General features: G+C 36.7%; 3 protein-coding genes and 1 pseudogene across 4 annotated transcripts; all 4 read left to right on the top strand.

Moving 5' to 3' along the window:
* Positions 1–1,496: 1,496 nt before the first annotated feature.
* LOC103981738 (ATP-dependent 6-phosphofructokinase 3-like) lies at positions 1,497–5,818 on the top strand (annotated as a pseudogene).
* A 670-nt stretch (positions 5,819–6,488) lies between these two features.
* Positions 6,489–18,816, top strand: LOC135636549 (probable LRR receptor-like serine/threonine-protein kinase At5g59680). Its single transcript, XM_065148303.1, has 14 exons — positions 6,489–6,598; positions 6,746–7,292; positions 8,411–8,883; positions 10,702–10,837; positions 10,952–11,023; positions 12,567–12,638; positions 12,808–12,879; positions 12,952–13,032; positions 15,232–15,371; positions 15,472–15,725; positions 16,307–16,433; positions 16,903–16,971; positions 17,041–17,233; positions 18,106–18,816. Exons 1-14 carry the CDS (start codon positions 6,514–6,516, stop codon positions 18,530–18,532), a joined length of 2,748 nt encoding a protein of 915 aa, XP_065004375.1. The 5' UTR covers positions 6,489–6,513; the 3' UTR covers positions 18,533–18,816.
* Positions 18,817–19,702: 886 nt separating this feature from the next.
* On the top strand, positions 19,703–20,480 carry LOC103981736 (probable LRR receptor-like serine/threonine-protein kinase At4g29180). The gene is made up of 2 exons (XM_018825362.2): positions 19,703–19,787; positions 19,930–20,480. The coding sequence occupies exons 1-2, from the start codon at positions 19,703–19,705 to the stop codon at positions 20,478–20,480; spliced, it is 636 nt and encodes a 211-aa protein (XP_018680907.2).
* Positions 20,481–21,568: 1,088 nt separating this feature from the next.
* LOC135636551 (probable LRR receptor-like serine/threonine-protein kinase MEE39) lies at positions 21,569–23,549 on the top strand. 2 transcript variants are annotated; one of them, XM_065148308.1, is made up of 3 exons: positions 21,569–22,066; positions 23,389–23,460; positions 23,533–23,549. In XM_065148308.1, the coding sequence occupies exons 1-2, from the start codon at positions 21,586–21,588 to the stop codon at positions 23,409–23,411; spliced, it is 504 nt and encodes a 167-aa protein (XP_065004380.1). In that variant the 5' UTR covers positions 21,569–21,585; the 3' UTR covers positions 23,412–23,460; positions 23,533–23,549. The 2 variants fall into 2 exon arrangements, with proteins under 2 accessions (XP_065004380.1, XP_065004378.1); XM_065148306.1 differs by lacking the exon at positions 23,533–23,549 and adding an exon at positions 23,146–23,217 and having other exon boundaries at positions 23,389–23,455.
* Positions 23,550–27,364: the final 3,815 nt, after the last annotated feature.

Below are 27,364 nucleotides of genomic sequence, written 5' to 3'. Positions count from 1 at the left end.
CTCTATTACTTTTATTATTTAGATATTCTTAATTGGTCTGATTTTTGTCTCCTCTTCTTCTTTGTCCATGTTCTCTTCCTCTTTAAGAATTTGATTCACTTTTATTTTCAAGAATAAGCTTGATTTGTAGTGCTTACTTCATAGTTTTATTTTCTCTTTTTTTTGTAATCCTTTGTTCATGAACTTGAAAGGAACCCATAAGTTGTTTTAAATATATTTATTTTAAATCTTTAAATTATTTAATCGTAACACCAATAAAATCAAATTTTAGATCTAGAGATCTTAGTATTTTTTTTATTACTCTTTGATCACTTATTTGTTCACAATTTCGTCTTATTTAATGAATAATAAAAATAATTTTTGAGAAGTAATCATAAATAGTTTCAGAAGTATCAGAAGTACCTTGTTGTAATTTTTGGCTAGAATTTTCTCCATTACTTTCATTGTTTGGAGATTCTTAATTGGTTTGATTTCTGCCTTCTCTTCCTCTTTGTTCACGTCCTCTTCCTCTTTAAAAATTTGATTCACTTTTATTTTCAAGAGTAAGCTTGATTTGTAGTGCTTGTTTCATAGTTTTATCTTCTTCTTTTTTTGTAATATTTTGTTAATGAATTTGAAGGAACCCATAAGTTTTAAAGATATTTGTTCCAAATCTTTAGATTCTTTAATTGCAACAATAATAAAATCAAATTTTGGATCTAGAGATCTTAGTATTTTTTCTATTACTCTTTGATCACTTATTTATTCACCATTTCGTCTCATTTGATGAACAATAAAATAAATTTTGAGAAATAATCAGAAATAGTTTAAGAAGTACATTGTAGTAATTTTTCAGACTCAACTCGTAAAACTTATAGACAAAATTTTATCAATACCATCGAATGTTTTTTAAAACATTTCCCAAGTCTCCTTTGAAGTATTTGCTAGAGCGATGATCTCGAATATTGTATCATCAAACCCTTGGTAGATCGTACTTCTCCTTCTTCCTTTTGTATTTGAGTTATTTTCTTGCTTCTGCATTCATTGCTCATTCTTCTGTTAGACTTGGTTCAACAAATCTATCTTCTACAAACTTTCTATATATCTTGAGAGTTTAGAAGAACATTCAATTGGATACATTACTCCTTCTTTTGTTGGACTTAGTTCAACAAATCTATCTTCTACAAACTTTCATATATCTTGGGAGCTTAGAAGAACATTCACTTGGATACATCATGTCATAATTTTCTTCTATCAATACGGGGATATGAATGATACTTGAGGAAGAGGTCGTAGTTTAACTTATGCTCTGCAACATAGAGCTTGATAGGAAGAAGAATAAAGTTATTAAATAAAAAAAGAATTGAACAAGATTAACTCTTTTATATTTCTCTTAAAATTCTTTATAATTTCAAAACACTATACTAACGAGATTTATATAGTCTGTTTCAATCAATAAATCCCTTTAAAAATTAAGCTTCTCCTTCCATAAATTAACCCTCTGCATACGAACACCCGTCACTTTCTCCTCGCCATGGACACTGAGTCCGTTGATACCCAGAGAGTTGTCGTGGAGTCCGGCCACGATTCCCACACCTGGAGGAAGCTCACCGGAGACAACTTCTCTTCGCACGCCAGCTACGCCGATCTGAGGCAGAGATCTGTGACGGACATGGGGAGTGTCTCGCGAACCGACAGGAAGATCGTCGAGGGAGAGTTCAGTTACGTTATCGAAGACGTGCCTCAATTTTCTGATTACCTTCCTGATTCGCCGGTGAGTCATGCTCGATCGGTCTATATGCTCGTCCGCCGTTCAGTTTGAGTTTTCTAGCTGTAGGAGCCGACCAATGAATATAGTGCATTTTTTGATGAAATTATTGTGGTATCTTGATCTGATCCTGTCACTTTGTCGTTTGTCGGAGGTTGGAAGCGAAGATTTTAGCATATTGATTTTAAATGAAAATGCAGATAATAGCCCTGGTTGCTCACTGTGTTCTGCTATACCGAGTGTTAGAACCCTAAATCATTTTTTGATTGGTGCCCACAGAAGGAACCGCTGTGGTGCTTGTGGTAACGATGAGTGTTTATAGTGCAAAATATTCACTGATATGTGGTTGGTGGCGTCATTATTATGATACAGAGACGGAAAATGAAAAGAACAAGAAGCAGAGAATATACGAAAATTGAACTCCTACAAAGATTCATTTGGATGAAAAGAAACCTGGTGCACTTGAACAACCGCAGCTAAAGACAACTAGTAACAGGTTTTCCGAAAAATAAATGTCAAGACATTCAATTGAATGATTGCGGAGAACCTAATCAAGATGAACATTTTTGTACGTCAGTCACTTTAACATAGGACGAGGACTAGTGCTCTGATAATTGTCAGGTTTCTGTATTTTTTATTGTAGCGTTCGCAATAAGGTTGTTATCTCCAAATATGCATGCGAGTATGATTTCCTTGCTTCTTATTTCCTTTATGAAAATTACCCTAAGTTTTGATTATTATCTTTGTCACAGATGTACCTAAATCCACTGCAAGATAATCCAGCCTATTCAGTCGTCAAGTACGTATGTGATGATTTCTTCATCGGAATGATAACTTCAGTTCCTTTTTCTTTATAAGACAATAAATTACAGAATTGTTTCCCTTTTCCTGGAAGCACTTTGTTAATGAGGATGATACTGTTCCACAAAAAGTGAGAAACATTGATGGAAAAATTTTGATATCAGTAATCTGTTATTTCTAGGATATTGATTCTTGAACTTCTGTTCTCTGGACTCTGTAGATTGTTGTTCAGAAAAGCAGTCCTGGAGGAATCCATTTTCAACGAGGCGAGCCTCGTCAGAGGGGTATGCTACACGACATAGATGCTAATCAGCCAAGTGCTGCGGAGAATCTTAATTGACAGGTTGTTTGCATTTTATTTCAGGTATATTTTGGGCCAGAAGATGTTTATGCATGCATTCTAACATGTGGAGGCCTTTGCCCTGGGCTTAATACAGTGATCAAGGACGTAGTTTGTGGACTGTCCTACATGTATGGTGTCAAAATGATCGTTGGTATACAGGTGAGGATCAAGAAAGTTGGCCACTTCATTAGTAAGTGTCACTAATGATTTTTATGGCGATTTACTTCAAATTTCTTCCTTTTGTGTTGGTCATTTATGCTTGTTGTAGATTTGATATCATTCATGCTTTAACTGACTTGGTCACCACCATCTGTATTCTTGCACCAACTTGGTCAATATCATCCATAGGGTGGATATAGGGGATTTTATGCTCGCAACACTATACCTTTGACTCCAAAGAGTGTCAATGATATCCATAAATGGGGAGGCACAATCCTTGGCACATCACGAGGTGGTCATGATGCTATAAAGATCGTTGACAACATTCAGGATATAAATCAGGTAATTTGTTGAAGTATGATGCATCTTAGTGTTTTTATTATATTTTTCAGCTGAAGGATTTACAGTCTTTTATATTTTAGAAGTTGATTTATAGGTGGTTTCTCTTTCCTCCGGTTTATATTATAGGAGGAGATGGAACCCAAAAGGGAGCTGCTGTGATTTTTGAGGTAATTGAATCAGGAAGCAGAAAAAATATAGTTTTATGCACTGTAAACTATTGCAATTACAGAACCTCACTTGTATGCTAAGATTCAATAACATGATGTAATGTTTTTTTGTTTCAATAGTGATGTACAATCTGCCCTAGTCCGTGATGATCATAGACTGAAAAATATTGCCTTCCCATAGTAACTCTTTTATCTTTTTTGTTTGTTGTCCAAAATCTGTCTCCTTTACAATGGGAAAAGTGATGCACTTAGCTTGTATTGCTGCTTCGGAGAGAATATGAAACTCTTTCTCATATTTAATCTTTTGTATGTGGAGCAATGATATAGTCTATTCTATAATTGATAAGATAAGTGGGTCTAAACCTTTTATGTTCCTTTTCTTGTTTTCTAGGGAATTCGAAGACGTGGCCTCAAACTTGCCGTTGCTGGTACTCCAAAGACAACAGATAATGACATTGCGGTACTGCTTTTGCTATGTTAATTGTACTTCATGTAATTGTATGATGGCACATTCTTTCCATGTTAAGTGCTTGCGGTATATAATTTGCAAGCACATTCTTTTTTTATTCAGGTTATTGACAAGTCCTTTGGTTTCGATACTGCTGTTGAAGAGGCCCAGCGTGCCATCAACGCTGCACATGTAGAAGCGGAAAAAGCATGGAGAATGGTATAGGTGTTGTGAAGCTAATGGGTTGCTAAGGTGGTAAAGTTCATTTCTTAGTAAAATAGCTTCATCCCACTGGCCAATTATGTTTTGTACTTTGTAATTTAAATGATTAATGTTAGATCTACATCTACTTGCAGTCAAGCAGTTCAACTATTTACCTAAGATGAGAAGATGGAAAAAAAAAAAAGATATATTATTTTTCCAAAAGCTTCTCTCTTTATTGTCGATAAGTAGTTGCAATTCAGCTCCTTTTTTGAGTTTTTAATACCAACAGTCTGAGTGAGTTGTAAACAGCAGAGAGAAATTTTGTAATGTTATGTTTTGTGTATCCGAAGATCTAACATTATTTAGCAAGCATACTCTTCAATTTTTGTCTGTACTAATATGGATTTAGCAACTACCCTACTATATTGTGTCAGAACTTACATCTAATGAGATTCCATAATGCAGGGTTCATTGCAGTGTATGCTACTGTTGCTAGCAGGGATGTGGTATGTATGTCTGATAACTTCTTGGTCATCTTAGTCTCTGGATTCTTGACCCTTTGTTTGAGATTCTAAGTTTCTTCTTGAAATGCATACTTTATATTTATTTTTCTTTTCACTAAATAGTGACACATCTTCTTCCCCATGTCATGCTTATTTTATTAGGACTGCTGCATAATACCAGAATCGCCATTTTATTTGGAAGGCAAAGGTGGACTTTTTGAATATATAGAAAAGCGGCTTAAAGAGAATGGGCACATGGTTATCGTGGTTGCTGAGGAGGGTGCAGGGCAAGAATTTATATTGCTGATAGCATCCGACCCATGGGTCATGAAGATGCTTCCGGAAACAAGCTGCTTCTTGATGTAGGATTATGGTTATCATCTCATAAGATAAAGGTGAGATCCGCAAGATAAGTCAGTCACACAAGGAACTTTTTTGTCTTCTTTAAATTTCACTTGCCACTAAAATATACTCAGTTTTGCATGTGATCAAGTAATTTCCCAAAATCCCATGTTGATGACTAATAAATATAACAAAATAATGGAGATATGCCCTGCTTTAGATATGATTGTGCAATCTCAAGTTTCACAAATGCTTTTAGTGATAGTGATGGACGTTTCTCTTTAAGCATTACATTGCAAAATACAGTGTCCGGTTGAAGTTTTGTGAAGAATGCAAAATATCGTTGCAAATCTGAACACAAGATTGCATGTACCTTTGTCTCGTAGGATTACTTTACAAGCAGGCAAAAAATGAGAATTAATCTTGAATATATAGGTAGGTAGGTACATGGGTAGACTTGGCTATCTGCATATTTAGTTCCAGTAAATAACTGGGTCTGACATGCAGCTTGAAATGCAGATCCTACGTACATGATTCGTGCAATTCCAAGTAATGCATCTGACGAATGTCTACTGCACACTTTTCGCACCAAGTGCTGCTGTTCATGGGGGCAATGGCAGGATACACTGTTGGGATAGTTAATGGATGAAATATGGTTTATGTGGATGCTCACGAGCCTTGAAATATCAGAAACGGTCTTGGAAAATTGATTTTTGATGAAAGGTTATCATTCTCAGACATGACAAGTATGAATTTAATTACCGGGATGAAGCCATGACCCTGTAACTCGGAACGTTTGGAACTTCACCGATCGACGCCCTTTGGATGATGATGATGATGATGATGATGATGCACCATTGACACCTGAGTTGAACGACCAGTCCTTAGACTCGCGCCTCCCGAGAGGATCAGTTCAACGACCAGTCCTCTTATACATACACTTGGCAGTGATTCTGATATAAGATAGTAAGAAAATAATAAAAATATTGCTATCTATCTTAGAAAAGTATTTTCCTTTCTATTTAGTTTCTTACGAGTCTTGCGTTGGTCATTTGCCCAATTGACCCGCCCGTACGCCGTTGACGCATTTAGGATCGACGGATTGGGTGTCGGATCAAAAGTGAGGTCACGCGCTAAACCAGTGCGGCTCTTACAAAGAATCCGTGAAAAGCGGGACCCGGTCACGGTAGACACGTTTCATATTTTCGGTGCAACCCAACATCTTTTGCTGTTCCTGTGAGTAGGCCAAGTTAGAAGCAACCGACAAAACAAGGCAACTGTCGATTAGGAAACGTGCTCGCGTTGCGATAAATCGTGAACTGTTTGGATTGCGATGTGCTCACGTAGCTACAACTAACGAGGCTTCTTTGTCTTTTTGATTGCGATGTGCTTGCGTCAACGAACACGTCCACCACTGAATATAAATCAGCACTAGCACTCGGCTCGACGCTTGGAACATGGCATCATCATCTTCGTGCTTGGTTGCTCTTTTCTTTGCCATCGCCGCCACCATTCCTGCTGCTCATGGCCAGTCGCCGCAAGGTCAGCGCTCATGGCGATCACCTTTCATTTTTTAGATAATTAGTTTATAGTAAAGGGAGAAATATAGATATAATATCATGCTCGTGGTACTAAACAATACTTAACTGATTGCAATTAATCGTTGTACTTTTTTATTTTTCTTTTTAGCGGGCTTTATAAGCATCGACTGTGGGAATTCCAAATCTGATTACGTCGATCATAGTACAAGTTTAGCATACGTCTCCGATGACCGATTTATCGACGTGGGATCAGATTTCTACATCCAATCAAACTACATAAACTCCTCTGTTCCAACGCAACAACTCAATCTCAGAAGCTTTCCTGATGGACTCCGGAATTGCTACACCTTAAAGCCTGTGCCTCAGAACAGTACGTATCTTGTCAGAGCAACTTTCATGTACGGAAACTACGACGGCAAGAATAGCCAGATACAATTTGATCTTCACATCGGAGTCAATCATTGGAAGACGATGAACATCTCCGATCCATCTGCTATCTATACGGCCGAGGCTCTGAGTCTTGCTACTGCCAATTCCACATCGGTTTGTTTGGTTAACACCGGAGGTGGAACTCCTTTTATATCTTCGTTGGAGCTGAGGCCACTCGGGAACGGTCTTTACGGGAAATACGTAACTGCTTCGCAGTCTGTGGTTCTCGTCACACGACGCAACATGGGAGCATCCGACACCGTGAGGTAAGCGAAACATAAAAGTTCTTTATTTTGTTTCTGTGAATGGCGATTTTTCTTAGAAGAGGTCTTCATTTTTTTTTTCTTTTTTTTTTCTAAATAACGTCATTTCTTTTGAATAGAATCCTTAATTCAAAATATTCTTCACCGACTATTTCCGTCAAAATCTTTGCTTATTTTTCATCAATTTTAAATTATCAGAATTTTTTATTTGACTCATTTATAATGGTTTTTTTTTTGAGGTATTGAAAACACCGTAAATGTTTTTGAAAAATACTGATATCATATTATATCTATCATAAATCATTTATAAAACCATATTTTTAGACTTAGTAATTGGTTTAGTTAAGATTAAAAAATTATTTAGATCATTTATAATATTTTTAGATAGTTATAATATTTCAACCCTAAACGTTGGTTGGTTTGGTGGTGGTGTACCAAACCAACGTGCTAAGGATTGTGGGTTTCAATACCTCAAAAAAAATATAACATTTTTTTATTGTATTGATCAAAATATTAATTTTTTTTATTACTATTTAGGTTATATTATTTTTAAAAATATTATAAATATGTATCTAAATCCTTATATCAAATGACTTGTCATATATTTCGATTTCATTTGATTCATTTATAGTATTTTTAAATAGACTTTATAGTGTTTTTATTGTGATGATCAAAGTATTCTATCTAACGAGTGAAAACAAAAAAACATTCAATTTTTTGAGAAAAAATTAGGTTTTTTTTTTTTGAATTAAAAGTATCATTTAGAAAACTAAAAGAAAATAATATTTAAAAAAATTAAAATGAGAATATATTTTCAAGAAATCGCCCTTTGTATCAATCCATTTAATAATCGAAGTATGTTTTCTTCCTATAATACATTCCCCTTAAAAGCTGTGTCTGCACATAATGGGAAAACGGAATCCTGTAAGCTGGAGTGTAACCCTGTTAGACATTCCCTCGGTAAGACATCGATTTCTTATGTGTGCTACGTGAAACGGGACATGGACCGATCGACCCAAACGTCCTTAGTGCCCCCTAATAATAAGGTGGAACACTTCATTTCGTTTCATATTTTTCGCTTTATTTCCGATTAATTACATGCTGAGAGATATCATGAACAGGTTCCCGGACGACCCTTGCGATCGCGTCTGGAGCCCCTACATGGATCCCTCCTGGTCCACCTTGTCCTCCACCTCGGAGGTGAACAATAGCGGCAATATGTTCGAGCCGCCGTCCGCTGTGATGCAGACGGCGGTGACTCCGGCCAGTGGCTCGCAGCTGGCCTTCTCCTGGGACTCCGTCTCCCCCGACGACGAGCTGTACGCCGTTCTGCACTTCGCCGAACTCCAGAAACTGACGGGCAACGCGACGAGGGTGTTCAACATCACCCGGAATGGCGAGTTCAGGCATCGTTTCGATATCCTGCCTTACCTCCTGGCTCGTAACTTATACAGCACCGTGCCATTCGAAGGCTATTCTCGGTATCAATACACACTCGACGCGACGAGCGACTCCACCCTCCCGCCCATCATCAACGCCTTCGAGGTCTATTCGTTGATGCAGCTCACACAAGCCGCCACCGATTCCGGAGACGGTAAGGCGCTGCAGCCTTCTCGCCCTCTCCTTCACCTTGAAGTAATCGAAGCTTTATCTTTGTTTCTTGTCATCAAGAATGCTGCCAAATTAATAATTATCATTGCTAAGATGTCAAATTGATGTCAGTGTTTTCATTTTTTGGCGTGCCGATTGTGAATTGCCAGTCTTCTCTGCAGCAGTTTTTAATGTTTTAGAAGCAAACAAACTCTGCCTAGTACGGACCAATAGATAGAGGGTTCAACTAAGTGCCAAGATGGGAATAGTTTTGTGTCGCAACGACTACAACAAAACACATTTTCCTTTAATCAAGACAAAGAAATCCAAGATTTGAAGAGTTGTAAATTTAATGATAAAACAGAAAGAAAAGATGGAAGAATGGGTTCTTTTAAGGCAGCCCAGCCCGACTTTAGGTTAGGCTAATTTTGATCTGATCTGATTGTGTTCGCTGAGCCCACGGATGGATACTAATTGGAATCCGTTGAGCAAACTTTTGAGTGAAAGCAGATCCAATACTTTCTATTTGTAATTGATCTAAATCGGATGGGTACTAATTGTGTTCACATCATTTCTTTTGCAATTATTTTGCACCATTTAGTGAGTCAGGCTCTGTACTCGATATCATATTTGTTTGTGTTGCAAATTTCAGATTGGAATAAGACTTCAAAGCATGCTGGTCTATTGGTGGTGGATCATAAGATTCAATCTGCCAAGCAGACAGGATAATTTTCTACATACGTAATCTGGATTTTTTTTTTTTTTTTTTTTTTTGTGAAATGGAAATAACTGTGACTATGCTAATAGCTCATGTTGACTGTACCTACTTATCCAAATTTTGGACAGTGAATCTAAGATTCCAGGGATCGCACGATCCTTTTTCTTCCTTCAATTTTGCAAAACTGGTTCCTACTGAGGATGGAGTACCCAAACAAGTTGTAGTAGTTTGACCACAAAGCACCATTCAAGTGTTGAATTATGAAAATGATAAGATACTATTTTGAATTTAAATAAGAATAGCTTTACTTGCAGTGGTAAATTCTCATTCCAACAGCTTAGCTCTCTGGAACAGAGCATGCTGAGAACCAAAGGATAAATTTTTGTGGCCAGTTTTACTGTAACTTGATGTGTCTTAACATGGATAGTCTAGCTATTTCTGATTACTCATTCCACACGATCTTGACTTTACAAGATTTGTTTGGTTATTTTTCTTGGAAATGATATGTCTAGTTACAGCTTTTAGAATACAGATACTAAATCCTGGCATTTCTGATAAATCATTTTTAAGATGAGTTGCTGATAATTAATTTGAACCGTGGTATAAGAATTCAGAATAGAGAGTAGTTCGGTTAATGTTTCTCCCTGTTTAATTCAAGTTCCACAAACTGAACTTGGGCATGTAGCCAGTCCAAAAGCAAAAGGAATACTGGAGTATTCATAACTAAATCTTGCCATGCCTAACAATTTGAAATATCTAAGAAATTTGGAAGCTATTGGACACAAATTACTTGCAGCACTGCCTTATGAAAATAATTAGAGAATATTATGTAGCACACCCACATGTGGTATCAATATATAGATTATTATTCTACATCGATGCTTGGTCATATATGTGATTGCAACCATAAGTAACATCTTAATTTCTACAACTCACTCAAAAATATATTGTTTATTCTATTTTTCTATCTCATTAATGGCTGGGAACGAACACCTGATACCAAATTAAAATGGGCATTTTAGTTAGTGACTATTTTCTATTAAAAAAATCATGTTACTAGTATACACTAATGCGTGTTGATTCTTGTATTTTCCTGGATACCAGTTGACGCCATGATGGCAATCAAATCACACTATCAACTTAAGAGAAATTGGATGGGTGATCCATGTGCTCCAAAAGCATACGTATGGGATGGCTTGAATTGTAGCTACAATACTGATCCACCGAGGATCACAAATATGTAAGTGTTCAAGAAACTTAAAAGAGGGAGAAAAAAATTCATTTGATGGAATCATTGAGGCTATTATTCAAACTTGTACTCAAATAATGTTTTGTAAAATGCAATATTTTGCAGAAATTTGACTTCCACAGGATTGACTGGTGAAATATACATCTCTTTTGCCATGCTTGAAGCTGTCAAGTACCTGTAAGTGCAACTTGCTTTTGTTCTCTTTTCTAGAGCAAGTAATTTGGGTTATAAGTTATTGAAATATTTCAGTCAACGACCCAGATTGCTTCTCCTAGTATCATATTTCTGTCAGCAATGTTGAACGAGACAATTAGTATATTGCATAAGCAAACTTCTTAATTTGATCCACAATGTAAAGCATCACCATGACTAACCAGTAACAAATAATTATCTGAGCCAATACCAGTCATGTGCCATGGGTTAATTTCTCTGATCGATATCAATGCTACCTTTATAAAATTTAAATCTTGCACGACTGCAGGAAGTAAGATATATACAGTTGCTTAATTAGTAACTAATTCTCCTGGTCCGTACCAGTTTCATGTCCACTGTTCGATTCTCAGGGAAGGCTAGCAAAAATCTGCCAAGGTAATAAATATCAACACAGGCTGTTACACCTTAGATGACTAACTTTTTTCTACTGATGTTCCAGTCGTAACTTGGTCAACAAAGTATAATGATCATCGATCAAGAAATAGATAGGTATGTTGTCTATTTTCGTCCGGTTGTTAATCTCTCAGACAATGCATGGGCTAAACGGAAGTGATCCTCTAAGCAGTTGCTGGAAAAAGGGGCTTTATAGGCATGACCACCACATAGTGCAGAACCACATTATAACAGGTGTTCTTGAAATGGTTTTAGTGTTTCAGTTATGCAAGTAAAGAAAACAACACACAGCTTATGCTTACATTGCAACATAAATCAGCTAGTTAATAACTGTGCACCAAAGGGTGCTTACATGTCATTCAATGGTTGCAGGCATTTTTTTGTGGGTTTACACTGACTAGCTTATCTTACCTATTGCCTCTATTCCCTTTACAAAAGGCATTATTCAACATAGAAGGTCGGAATGCTTCTTGGAGATCTCGATATGATCTGTACATTTAAGACTTAAACCTAGAGGCTAAGTTACTGCAGTTCGCATGTTAAGAAGCTATTACTTACGTGAGAAACAAGCTTCATGTGCTAAAGAACATATGGCTTTATGAATGGTTTAAGCTACTGTAAAGGATGTAAATACACTTTGACAACACCAATCACATTATGGGTACAAGCCCGCTGCATGTCAGAGCACTAGAAGCATTTTTTGCTTGTATTGACTGCAATTTCATGTTGGGACTTACGCCTTTGTTGTTGTTGTATTGACTGTAAACTTTCAATGATTATGCCTAAAGACAAATCAATCATATATCTTGACCACACTATGGATAACCAAATGGGAGCTGTACGAGAGCCTTCTTCTGGTATTGCTCAGAATATTACAGCTAAAAAGACGCATGCCCTTCCATGCTAGATGAACAGGAAATCATGTCTTCATATGAATCACTCGGGTCTGAATGGTGTTGTATTTTTATCCAGCAAAACTTGCTGTTCATCAGTTAGCTTTAATTATGATTTCAATGATGGAAGGTAGACTGTTGACTTCATGTAATGCAGAGAGCACAGTTGTTATGTCGAGCTGTTCACGCACTAAATGATCAATATATAATTTCAATTCCAGGGACTTGTCTCACAACAACTTTAGTGGAGCAATACCTGATTTTCTAGGCAGTTTATCATCTCTCGTTGTCCTGTAAGTGTTTCGCATCAAAGTTTTGCAGGCTTTTGATATATAAGATTAACGTCAAAAGTTTATGCTGTTTCAAGCAATCACTTGACAAAATTCAAGTTCACTGGATTAATTGTTGATTCTCAAGGACTTTTGCTGCTTGAGAGTGATTCTTTTTTATGTTATATTGCAGAGATTTGTCTTTTAACAATTTAACAGGAACAGTACCCGATTCTCTTGAAAATCTTGTATCACTCCAAATTCTGTAAGTTATTCAACTTTTGATCCGGAACATAGATGAAAAATAGGAATATTGAAGAGCAATGTATTGTTTAAGAAATTTGGCAGGAAACAATTTCAATGGATCTGTTCCTGAAAAACTCTGCAAAAGGTCAGATGCTGGGTTACTTACACTCAGGTTTGTTTTTTTTTATCAAGCTCATGTATGTTTTAGGGGTTATATCAATAAATATTGTGTTCTCATCCTACCAGACTGCATTCCTTTTGTCCACGGAAACTATTCCAAATATATCTTACTTGGTGAAAAGGTACTTGTGCCAACATAATATGGCACTCCCAGAACTCACCAGAATTCTAGATCATATCAAGAAGTACTTTTGTATGTGGTCACATAGGTTGTTCATTCTTCTTATAAAGCAGTAGCATCATATACCACTTTGATTATTCATATCGGACATTCTATGCCATGGAACTACTAAAGTACCTGAAGCTTACTTCCACTCTCCTCCATTTCTGCATTGGTCTCATCTTACCCAAGTTGCTTCCTTGTACTAATTAGTCACTTCCAGAAATATATGGAAACTGTGTACCTGGTGGAAAGCCATTATGCAAATTTCTTCGTGAAAGGAACAAGGCTTGCCTTGTGTAAAGCACAAAATATAGATGTGAATACATGAGTGTTGATTTGAACATGATGAGAGTCTTGGAAGCAGAATCTTACTCAAATTCCCTTGCCAATAGAAGGTTCCATGCGAACATCAGCGAGGTTCCCATACACACTGCACACACATCAACAATAGTCTTTTTGCTTATATGGGCAAGACTATGTACATTGATCCTCCCAAATCTAGCATTTCCAGAGCTTTGTGCACTAGGCCACCCCCTTTTTGTGCAAGTCTCATATATATTCAATATCTTTTCCATACTTACAAGTGCATACTGCAAAGAATTTACTTAATCTCATATCTTTTACATGTAAATCTATCTAATCACAAATGAGTACCCAACAAACAAACGCTTGAATCCAAACTGAACACCCAACAATCTCATCAATTTACTATGTGCAAGACATTGTTCATGGTTTCCTGTATGGGTCAGCCATATGATGTCCACAAGTTATGGATTATGGGCTTCCAAATAAATCACACCGTAGAAATCAAACCTATCTCACCAAGCAAATTAATCACATCTGAACACACGACTTTTTACTTGGCTCATGAACTAGACACTAGCCATTTCACATTCTAATGTCTCTTGAGTCTGGCACTGATCTATACAAACCAATATATGAGCTTTAATGCCACTTGTCGCGGGGGTGGGTGATCGGACCCAAAGTCTCCTACCAATAAGAAGGCTCATGCGCATACACACACGAGGATGCCACAATGCAAAAGCTTAAGCTAATGAATAACGGGTCATCATGTTAATATGTTGACTTACCACCCCAGACATCCTTTTCATGTGTTATTATTGACTAAAGTGAATTCCCAACGGACAAGGTAAGCATATAATAGTTTACAAGAAATAAAGAAACAATAGAGCAATGAAGCACAAATGGTCAATAGAATATGCAACCGGACAAAATCATAATCCATTTACCAAATTCTTTAAACCATAGGCTTGTAATTGAAACACTGAGTTACTTGGGGGGTAATGTTACCATGGGTTATTTATATGCTTAACTATTTTTTAAAATTAAACAATACCAACTGAAATACTCATGCACAAGATTTGGCAATTTTTTATGTGCGAAAATTGGCATGAAACGCAGAGGTGGTTAAAGCTGATTGATTTTTATATTTTTTTGACAAAAAAGATTTTTATAATTTTTGGATCTTCAGATAGTGTAGCAGTTTGAAAGAGGCTTGTGTTCTTTCTCTGTTTGTTGTTTGGTGAAAAAGTGTTGGCAAAAAGGCTAGTTGAATTGCATGTTAGGTGAAGGAATTTTAGTTGGCAAACAGGCTAGTTATATTTCCCAATCATTCTAAGGTAGGAAATATAGCTTGTTAGAATGATTGGGGTGGCATAAATTATTTTTTATATATTTAACTCGTTATATGACAGATTTGAATGACGGCAAAAGATCCATGAAATCAATCCCAAATAATTGAGACTTGATGTTTTGTTGTTATTGTGGTTGTTTGTTAAACTCACGATATGATTTTGGAGTCTACTAAGATCATCTTGAACCTCCTTTTACAAGTGAAATTTAGAGTAAGGGTTATCGGGATTAATGTTGTGCACTTGCCATCTTCTAGCTCTATTCACTAATGTCATGCAATAACTGAACAAGTGTTGATTGCTGCCAGACTTTTCCCTACTGCCTATATGGAGCTTACGTCAACTGACGATAGTTTTTAAACATTCTTGATGTCAGGCTTGACAAAAATGGCTGTAACAAAGCATCTTCATCAAGGTCCAAAATATCTATCATTGTAATTATTGCAGCAGTGTCTGGGCTGCTACTTCTTGTGGTAATATTGGTAGCTGTGGTATGGAACATCAGAAAGCAGCAAGGTAATAATTTGAAGAGAAAAAATGAGCTTGGTGTACGACACCGTCATTTTCAAATTCTGCATTGAGTGCTAATGGTCAACTTCTTGTTCTTTTCTGATAGGTCGGTCCTCTAAAACCTCTGTGCGGCCACGTAGTGTTGTAGTCTACTCTCAGCAGAGAGAGCATCAAATTTCATTTGAGAGTAGGCAGTTTACATACACACAGTTGGAGAACATAACAAATAAGTTTACAACGGTCATCGGGAAAGGAGGTTTTGGCATGGTTTATCATGGTTGCTTGGAAACTGGAAAGCAAGTTGCGATCAAGATGCGTTCTGTATCATCACCACAAGGAATGAAGGAATTTTTGGCTGAGGTATAGAAATTTTATTTGACCTTCGAAATAAGACTATTATATGACTTGAGTGTGATTGTTACAAGATAAAATTTTTTTATTGGGTTGTCACAAATCCCGAAAACCTTAAGTTGGTAGTAAAGAGTCAAATATATTCATGAAGTCTAACATTCCCCTCTCCCCGATTTAAACTTGACATGTAAAATTGAACCCAAATGTATGGTCCAAGTCAAATACAGAGTAAAAAATTTCACAAATATTAGTTAAAGAATGAGATGAAACAAAGGCTTCAAACTCGTAACATGCTCTTACACTGTGACTAAAATTTCGATTAAGTTACTACAAATCTCAAAAGTTTAAGTGGTTAGTTTAAAGGCCAATATAATTATGAAGTCTTAACACTCCTTAATTGAAAAGGTTGGTATTGATGCTAACCAAGATGAGATGCCAAAACACTCTTCTTAAACAGCTGAAGGTTAATTCAGCTTACATATTTCTTGGTATTGACGTCAGAATGCTACCTTACATAGCTTGTAGCTATTCTATATAACAATTTATTTTTTAGAATATTTCTTGACAACATTTTGCACTTCATTCTGCAGGCCCAGAACCTGACGAAGATCTACCACAGGAATCTGGTTTCTCTGGTTGGTTATTGCATGGATGGGAATTGCCTAGCTCTTGTTTACGAATACATGAAGCAAGGAAGCCTTCGAGACCATCTACGAGGTTTAGTGATGCTGAACATGAAGACTGTTACAACTATTTTTTAAGATCAATTTTGAATTGCAAAGGACATTATTTAGTTCTCCTCCAGAGGCTTCACTGCTTTCCTATTAAATGATTAATGTATATTATTTTATTATGCACAATGATTGAGAAAGAAGTTTAGTGACTTGGAGGATCATCACAAAGTTAGTTAAATTTGAAGTCGAATGTTCAACTTTTCTTGATTAGGAAGGGGTAAAATACTTGGAATCATTTTTTTTAAGGGGCTGATAGGGACATAGGGTATACCAGACTGTTGAAGATTAATGTATCTCTTGGCTCGTTGCTTGAAACCCATCAGTTGAGGGAGGTATCTTAGAAATTATGCAGCAAGTAACTATGAGTTTAAGAAGTAACTTCTCAACAAATATTTCCTGTTAATATTTTGTTAAGTTGTCTCCATGGGTTCTCTAACTTATAATCATCACAGATAAGGCTGGTTGTGCCAAAGTCTTGAGTTGGGGACAGCGGCTTCAAATTGCACTGGATGCTGCACAAGGTTTTGGAGAATCTTTTGTCTGTGTACTTGCGTTTGGTATAATTACTTAATCTCTATTTTATATGACAGGGCTGGATTATTTGCACAAAGGATGCAAGCCTCGAATAATCCATAGAGATGTCAAGAGCAGCAACATTCTCTTGAGCGAAGAACTAGAGGCTAAAATAGGGGACTTTGGGTTATCCAAATCTTTCCATAGCGATGAGCAAACCTATGTGTCCACAGGGACAGTGGTTGGCACCCCTGGATATATTGATCCCGAGTATGTTTTCTACACTCTTTTTACCCCACTCTAAATTCTTTATAAACAATTTATTCATACATCTCAATGTAGAAACGACAATGTGCAGAAAAATTAAGATGGAAATCGAATTCATTTATCTTAGTATGTCTTCCTGTCACCACCCAATCTAATAGGCCCACTGGTATAGTGATCTAAAAAGAATTAAACTTTAACTATGTAACCGAGTATACTTCATGCTAAATTTTTAGTAGTTACCCTATAAAATTGGTCTATGCTAATCTAACCCATCATCATTTTTCAAAGGTAAGATTAGTTGGGGTTATTACGATCTCTTCGTACTTAGGTTTTATGTCCTCAATATGTTCTTTTGCTATACATTCATAATTGTAGATATATTATGATATTAGTTTGACTTGATGCAGCTGACCTATTGGACTTGGATGAGACATCAGTATTTGGTTAGAACTTTGAACTAAATATGTTTTTTTTTTTTCTTAAATTTACTCTTTCAAACCCTATGATCAACATGGATATGTGGAGATCTTTGAATGTCAGATAGCAGAATTCTTGATCTATGACTTCCTGAGCTGCCATGTTTTAATTCCCAGATCCATTTTACAGGTTTGAGGAATAGTCAGTTCAATTGCCAAAGCAACATAGTAGGATTCATTTCCTTGCCATAACTTCAAATTACTACTCCTTGGCCTTGAACTGGATCTCCATTTTTCTGGTTAACCAAGATGGCAATTTGATTCTCTTCTTGGAGTGTTTGAACCTTTAGTTGCCGAAAGGCAGACATTTATTATGAATTAGTGTACTCGACCATAGAAGATAACTAATACATTATGGATTACAACTGACCAATGAGTATCATGTTTATGTTTCATTAGGTACCATCAAAACTACCAGCTCACTGAGAAGAGTGATGTGTACAGCTTTGGTGTAGTTCTCCTGGAGCTGATCACCGGCAGACCTCCGATCGTGCCCGGTCCAGGAAATGCTCACATTGTTAAGTTGATTGCCACAAGTCTGTCTCGGGGTTGCATAGAAGAAATCATGGATGAAACTCTGCAAGGAGAATACGATGCCACTTCTGCGTGGAAGATTCTGGATCTAGCTCTCAGGTGCACCGCAGATACAGGCAGCCAGAGGCCGACAATGTTTGAAGTAGTGACGCAGCTGAAGAGCTGCTTGAAGCCAGAGATTGCCTCTGACAGTAGCGATATCATATATATTGAAGGATTTAACATGAGCCGAGAAATTTCGTCTGAGATGGGGGCGAGCTTGCTGGCACCAACTGTTCCTTCTATCAGATGAAACTTATCGCAGTTGTCTCTGTTCGTGTATGCTGTGCGCGTTAAGGTAAGATGTAGTGCATGTAACTGTGTTTGGCACTTGTACTGCTGCAAAATAGGATGTTCCTCCTGGGGATTTCTGCATCGGAATAAATATAGAATTTGGTGTTGTGTAATCTATGCACTACTGTATCTCTTTTAGGCAACAATGAAACAATATGCTGTAATCTGAAAACCCACCGGACCGCAGATATCTCCGTTTTAATGGATTAGAACATCAATACATCATGTAATAAGTTTGGTCTCTGCACTGTCTCTGTGATACTGTGCCACATTTGTGTATGGTGAAGTTTTGTGTCTGCAACAAACTGTTGAAAAATTGTTCCTTGTTGTCCCTTAATCTTTTTTATAATGTTTTAATTCTTCTGTCAGAGCTGATTCATAACTGATCCTTATTGTGCCTTAATTTTTTTGAAATATTCCTATGGATATTTCATAATGGAGCTGATTCGTAATTGATCTGAACTAACTTTTGATCTTCCTAAGAAGCTTCTCCATAACTCAAAAGCTTAATAGTTTGACAGCTCCGAATTGAATCGTCTTTTGGACCCAATCCTTATGGATAAGAGATCATAGGTCCTAATATGATATTGACGTGCCAATGATGATTAGTTGATCTTATATTTTCAATCAATAATAATAATCAGATGTTGATATATATGACTTTTTGTTTATATATTTAGGTGAAGTGATTCTGATACGAGGTCGTAAGAAAATAATAAAAAAATTTGCTATCTCAGAAAAGTAATTTTCGTTTCTATTTAATTTCCTACAAGTCTTGCGTCGACATGCAGGTCAACTTCCCAGTTGACCATTCCACCGTTGACGCGATTACATGATTTAGGGTTGACCGGATTGGGTGTCGGATAAGAAATGAGGAGCACGCTCTCATCCAGTGCGGCTCTTACAAAGAATCCGTGCAAAGCGGGACCCGGTCACTGTATACACGTGGACAAACCACGTGCTGGCGTTGCGATAAATCGTGAACTGTTTGGATTGCGATGTGCTCACGTAGCTACAACTAACGAGGTTTTTTTCTCTTTTGATTGCGATGTGCTTACGTTAACGACCGCGTCCACCATCGAATATAAATCACCGCTAGAACTCAGCAACGACACTTGGAACTTGGAACATGGCATCATCATCTTCGTGCTTGGTTGCTCTTTTCTTTGCCATCGCCGCCACCATTCCTGCTGCTCATGGCCAGTCGCCGCAAGGTCAGCGCTCATGGCGATCACCTTTCATTTTTTAGATAATTAGTTTATAGTAAAGGGAGAAATATAGATATAATATCATGCTCGTGGTACTAAACATTACTGAACTGATTGCAATTAATCGTTGTGATTCTTTTCTTTTTAGCGGGCTTTATAAGCATCGACTGTGGCAATTCCAAATCTGATTACGTCGATCATAGTACAAATATAACATACGTCTCCGATGACCGATTTATCGACGTGGGATCAGATTTCGACATCCAATCAAACTACATAAACTCCTCTGTTCCAACGCAACAACTCAATCTCAGAAGCTTTCCTGATGGACTCCGGAATTGCTACACCTTAAAGCCTGTGCTTCGTAACACTACGTATCTTGTAAGAGCAACTTTCATGTACGGAAACTACGACGCCAAGAATAGCCTAATACAATTTGACCTTCACATCGGAGTCGATCATTGGAAGACGATGACCATCTCCGATCCATCTGCTATCTATACGGCCGAGGCTCTGAGTCTTGCTACTGCCAATTCCACATCGGTTTGTTTGGTTAACACCGGAGGTGGAACTCCTTTTATATCTTCGTTGGAGTTGAGGTCACTCAGGAACGGTCTTTACGGAGAATACGTGAATGCTTTGCAGTCTGTGGTTCTCGTCACTCGGCGCAACTTCGGAGCATCCGACACCGTGAGGTAAGCGAAACATAAAAGTTCTTTATTTTGTTTCTGTGAATGGCGATTTTTCTTAGAAGAGGTCTTCATTTTTTTTTTCTTTTTTCTAAATAACGTCTTTTTTTTTGGATTTTCTCAAATAGGATCCTTGATTCAAAATATTCTTCACCAACTATTTTCGTCAAAAATTTCTGCTTTTTATTTATTTATTTTGAATTGTTACAGTATTTTTTTTTATTTGACTCATTTATAATATTTTTATTGAGATACTAAAAACACTCTAAACGTTATTGAAAAACATGTAAGTATATTGTACATATCATAACTCATTATAAAATTATATTTTTAGGTTTTTAATTGATCTAATCGAGGTTAAATTTTTATTTGGGTCATTTATAATATTTTCAAGTAAGTTTTATAGTATTTTTATCATAAACATTGGTTTGATTTGATGGTGGTATACGAAACCTAAGTCACCAAAGGTTGATGGTTGGAAGCCTCATTTGATATATTTTTTTTACAAAAAAAAAAAAATATCTTGTAGTATTTTTATTATGATGGGCAGAACATTGTAGCAAGTTTTCTTAATATATTTTCTTTACTATGGCGGCTAAAATATTACAATAAATTAATTTATAATTACTATTTAGGTGATATTATTATTGAATTATTATAAATGTCTATCCAAATCTTGGTATCAAATGATTTTTAGTATGTTTCGATTCCATTTGATTCATTTATAGTATTTTTAAATATACCTTATAGTATTTTTATTATGATGATAAAAAACACTCTAATAATGACTGGAAAAAAATACATTCAACTTTTTTCTAAATAGTATTTTTGAATTAAAAATACTATTTAGAAAGAAAAAAAAAACCAAAAAATAAAAATAAATAATATTAAAAAAATAAAAAATAAAATGAGAATATTGAAAACACGTGTCTGCACATGATGGGATAAAAATCCTGTAAGCTGGAGTAACCCCAACTAAGATATTGATATCTCATGCCCGCTATGTGAAAAGGGCCATGGACCAATTGACCCAAAACTACCTAGTTGGGCCCCCGACCCAAAACTACAATTTATTTCATTTCATATTTTTCATGTCCGCTACGCTGAGAAATATCATGAACAGGTTCCCGATCGACCCTTACGATCGCGTTTGGAACCCCTTCAACGATCCCTCCTGGCTCACCTTGTCCACCAACTCGACCGTGGACAACAGCTTCGATCCGTTCGAGCCGCCGTCCGCTGTGATGCAGACGGCGGTGACTCCGGCCAGTGGCTCGCAGCTGGCCTTCGCCTGGGACTCCGTCTCCCCCGACGACAAGCTTTACACCATTCTGCACTTCGCCGAACCCCAGAATCTGACGGGAAACGCAACGAGGGTGTTCGACATCATCTGGAATGACGAGTCCTGGGTTAGTGGGTATACCCCGCTTTACCTCTCGGCTGATTGCAGATACGACTCTGTGCCATTCGAAGCCAATTTTGAGTATCAATACGTGCTCAACGCGACGAGCGACTCCACCCTCCCGCCCATCATCAACGCCTTCGAGGTCTATTCGTTGATGCAGCTCACACAAGCCGCCACCGATTCCGGAGACGGTAAGGCGCTGCAGCCTTCTCGCCCTCTCCTTCACCTTGAAGTAATCGAAGCTTTATCTTTGTTTCTTGTCATCAAGAATGCTGCCAAATTAATAATTATCATTGCTAAGATGTCAAATTGATGTCCGTGTTTTCGTTTTGTGGCGTGCCGATTGTGAATTGCCAGTCTTCTCTGCAGCAGTTTTTAATGTTTTAGAAACGAAATTAGAGGGTTGTACGGACTAACAGATAGAGGGTTCAACTAAGTGACAAGATGGGAATAGTTTGTGTCACAACGACCACAACGAAACACATTTTCCTTTAATCAAGACAAAGAAATCCAAGATTTTAAGAGTTGTAAAATCAATGATAAAACATAAAGAAAAGATGGAAGAATGGGTTCTTTTAAGGCAGCCCGAGTTTAGGTTAGGCTAATTTTGATCTGATCTGATTGTGTTCGCCAAACCCACGGATGGATACTAATTGGAACCCACTGAGCAAGCTTTGAGTGAAAGCAGATCCAATACTTTCTATTTGTAATTGAGCTAAATTCGGATGGATACTAATTGTGTTCACATCATTTCTTTTGCAATTATTTTGCACCATTTAGTGAGTCAGGCTCTGTACTCGATATCATATTTGTTTGTGTTGCAAATTTCAGACTGGAATAAGACTTCAAAGCATGCTGGTCCATTGGTGGATCATAAGATTCAATCTGCTAAGCATACAGTATAATTTTCTACATACCTAGTCTGGATTTTCTTTTTTGAAATGGAAATAACTGTGAGTATGCTAATAGCTCTCGTTGACTGTATGTACTTATCCAAATTTTGGACAGTGAATCTAAGATTCCAGGGATCGAACGATCCTTTTTTTTTCCTTAAATTTTGCAAAACTGGTTCCTACTAAGGATGGAGTAACCAAACGAGTTGTAGTTTGACCACAAACACCATTCAAGTGTTGAAATATGAAAATCAGTTTGCTTTAATTATGATTTAAATGTTGGAAGGTAGACTGTTGACTTCATGTAATACAGAGAGCACAGTTGTTATGTCGAGCTGTTCATGCACTAAATGATCAATATATAATTTCAATTCCAGGGACTTGTCTCACAACAGCTTTAATGGAACAATACCTGATTTTCTAGGCAGTTTATCATCTCTCCTTGTCCTGTAAGTGTTTTGCATCAAAGTTTATGCAGGCTTTTGATATATAAGATTAATGTCAAAAGTTTATGCTGTTTCAAGCAAACACTTGACAAAAAAACAAATTCACTGGATTAATTTTTTATTCTCAAGGACTTTTGCTGCTTAATAGTGATTCTTTTTTATGTTATATTGCAGAGATTTGTCTTTTAACAATTTAACAGGAACAGTACCCGATTCTCTTGAAAATCTTGTATCACTCCAAATTCTGTAAGTTATTCAACTTTTTATACAGAACATAGATGAAAAATAGGAATATTGAAGAGCAATGTATTGTTTAAGAAATTTGGCAGGAAACAATTTCGATGGATCTGTTCCTGAGAAACTCTGCAAAAGGTCAGATGCTGGGTTACTTATACTCAGGTTTGTTTTTTTATCAAGCTCATGTATGTTTTAGGGGTTGTATCAGTAAATATTGTATTTTCATCCTACCAGACTACATTCCTTTTGTCCACGGAAACTATTCCAAATATATCTTGGTGAAAAGGTACTTGTGTTAACATAATATGGCACTCCCAGAACTCACTGGAATTCTAGATCATGTCAAGAAGTACTTTTGTATGTGATCACATAGGTTGTCCATTCTTCTTATAAAGCAGTAGCATCATATACCACTTTGATTATTCATATCAGACATTTTATGTCGTGGAACTACTAAAGTACCTGAAGCTTACTTCCACTCTCCTCCATTTCTGTGTTGGTCTCATCTTACCTAAGTTGCTTCCTTGTACTAATTAGTCACTTCCAGAGATATATGGAAACTGTGTACCTGGTGGAAAGCCATTATGCAAATTTCTTCCTGAAAGGAACAAGGCTTGCCTTGTGTAAAGCACAAAATATAGATGTGAATACATGAGTGTTGATTTGAACATGATGAGAGTCTTGGAAAGAATCTTACACAAATTCCCTTGCCAATAGAAGGTTCCATGCGAACATCAGCAAGGTTCACATACACACTACACACACATCAACAGTAGTCTTTTTGCTTATATGGGCAAGACTATATAGTATATACATTGATCCTCCCAAATCTAGCATTTCTAGAGCTTTATGCACTAGGCCACCCCCTTTTTACGCAAGTCTTATATATATTCCTTGAGATATCTTTTCCATACTCACAATTGGATACTACAATGAATTTACATAATCTCATATCTTTCACATGTAAATCTTTCTAATCACAAATGAATACCCAACAAACGCTTGAAGCCAAACTGAACACCCAACAATCTCATCAATTTACTATGTGTGAGACATTGTTCATAGTTTCCTGTATGGGTCAGCCATATGATGTCCACAAGTTATGGATTATGGGCTTCCAAATTAATCACACCTTAGAAATCAAACCTATCTCACCAAGCAAATTAATCACATCTGAGCACACAACTTCTTACTTGGCTCATGAACTAGACACTAGCCATTTCACATTCTTATGTCTCTTGAGTCTGGCACTGATCTATACAAACCAATATATGAGCTTTAATGCCACTTGTCAGGGGGAGAATTGGACCCAAAGTCTCCTACCAATAAGAAGGCTCATGCGCATACACACACGAGGATGCCACAATGCAAAAGCTTAAGCTAATGAATAACGGGTCATCATGTTCATATGTTGACTTACCACCCCAGACATCCTTTTCATTTGTTATTATTGACTAAAGTGAATTCCCAATGGACAAGGTAAGCATATAATAGTTTACAAAGAAATAAAGAAACAATAGAGCAATGAAGCACAAATGATCAATAGAATATGCAACTGGACAAAATCATAATCCATTTACCAAATTCTTTAAACCATAGGCTTGTAATTGAAACACTGAGTTACTTGGGGGGTAATGTTACCATGGGTTATTTATATGCTTAACTATTTTTTAAAATTAAACAATACCAACTGAAATACTCATGCACAAGATTTGGCAATTTTTTTATGTGCGAAAATTGGCATGAAACACAGAGCTGGTTAAAGCTGATTGATTTTTAGATTTTTTTGACAAAAAAAGATTTTTATAATTTTTGGATCTTCAGATAGTGTAGCAGTTTGAAAGAGGCTTGTGTTCTTTCTCTGTTTGTTGGTTGGTGAAAAAGTGTTGGCAAAAAGGCTAGTTGAATTGCATGTTAGGTGAAGGAATTTTAGTTGGCAAACAGGCTAGTTATATTTCCCAATCATTCTTAGGTAGGAAATATAGCTTGTTAGAATGATTGGGGTGGCATAGATTATTTTCATATATTTAACTCACTATATGACAGATCTCAATGACGGCAAAAGATTCATGTAGCCGACTCCAAATTGTTGAGACTTGATGTTTTGTTGTTATTGTGATTGTTGTTAAACACACTATATGATTTTGCTGTCCACTGAGATCGTCTTGAACCTCTTTCTAAAAGTGAAATTTAGAGTAAAGGTTATCGGGATTAATGTTGTGCACTTGCCATCTTCTAGCTCTATTCACTAATGTCATGCAATAACTGAATAAGTGTTGATTGCTACTAGACTTTACCCTACTGCCTATATGGAGCTTACATCAACTGACGATACTTTTTAAACATTCATGATGTCAGGCTTGACAAAAATGGCTGTAACAAAGCGTCTTCATCAAGGTCTAAAACAGCTATCATTGTAATTATCGCAGCAGTGTCTGGGCTGCTACTTCTTGTGATAATATTGGTAGCTGTGGTATGTAACATCAGAAAGCAGCAAGGTAATACTTTGAAGAGGAAAAATGAGCTTGGTGTACCACACCATCATTTTCAAAATCTGCATTGAGTGCTAATAGTCAACTTCTTGTTCTTTTCTGATAGGTCGGACCTCTAATACCTTTGTTCAGTCACATAGTGTAGTCTACCCTCGGCAGAGAGAGCATCAAATTTCATTTGAGAGTAGGCAGTTTACATACACACAGTTGGAGAACATAACAAATAAGTTTACAACGGTCATCGGGAAAGGAGGTTTTGGCATGGTTTATCATGGTTGCTTGGAAACTGGAAAGCAAGTTGCGATCAAGATGCATTCTGTATCATCACCACAAGGAATGAAGGAATTTTTGGCTGAGGTATAGAAATTTTATTTGACCTTTGAAATAAGATTATTAGATGACTTGAGTGTGATTGTTACTCGATAAAAATTTTTGATTGGATTATCACAAATCCCGAAAAACTTAAGTTGGTAGTAATGAGTCAAATATATTCATGAAGTCTAACATTCACCTCTCCCCGATTTAAACTTGACATGTAAAATTGAACCCAAATGTATGATCCAAGTCAAATACAGAGTAAAAATTTCACAAATATTAGTTAAAGAATGAGATGAAACAAAGAGGGGGCAAGTACAGGCTTCAAACTCATAACATGCTCTTACACCATGACTAAAATTTCGATTAAGTTACTACAAATCTCAAAAGTTTAAGTGGTTAGTTTAAAGGCCAATATAATTATGAAGTCTTAACACTCCTGAATTGAAAAGGTTGGTATTGATGCTAACCAAGATGAGATGCCAAAACACTCTTCTTAAACAGCTGAAGGTTAATTCAGCTTACATATTTCTTGGTATTGACGTCAGAATGCTACCTTACATAGCTTGTAGCTATTCTACATAACAATTTATTTTTTAGAATATTTCTTGACAACATTTTGCACTTCATTCTGCAGGCCCAGAACCTGACGAAGATCTACCACAGGAATCTGGTTTCTCTGATTGGTTATTGCATGGATGGGAATTGCCTAGCGCTTGTTTACGAATACATGAAGCAAGGAAGCCTCCAAGACCATCTACGAGGTTTAGTGATACTGAACATGAGCACTGTTACAACTATTCTTTAAGATCAATTTTGAATTGTAAAGGACATGATTTAATTCTCCAGAGGCTTCATGCTTTCCTGTTAAATGATTAATGTAAATTATTTTCATATGCACAATGATTGAGAAAGAAGTTTAGGGACTTGGAGGATCATTACAAAGTTCAATTTTAAGCCAAATGTTCAACTTTTCCTGATTAGGAAGGGGTAAAATGCTTGGAATCATTTTTTAAAGGGGCTGATAGGGACATAGGGTATATCAGAGCATTGAAGATTAATATATCTCTTGGCTAGTTGCTTGAAACCCATCAGTTGAGGGAGGT

This window comes from Musa acuminata, chromosome BXJ3-4 (genome assembly GCF_036884655.1).
Source record: "Musa acuminata AAA Group cultivar baxijiao chromosome BXJ3-4, Cavendish_Baxijiao_AAA, whole genome shotgun sequence".
NCBI lineage: Eukaryota > Viridiplantae > Streptophyta > Magnoliopsida > Zingiberales > Musaceae > Musa > Musa acuminata.
Note: the sequence above shows the minus strand (reverse complement) of the source record. Positions and strands in the feature narration are given on the sequence as shown.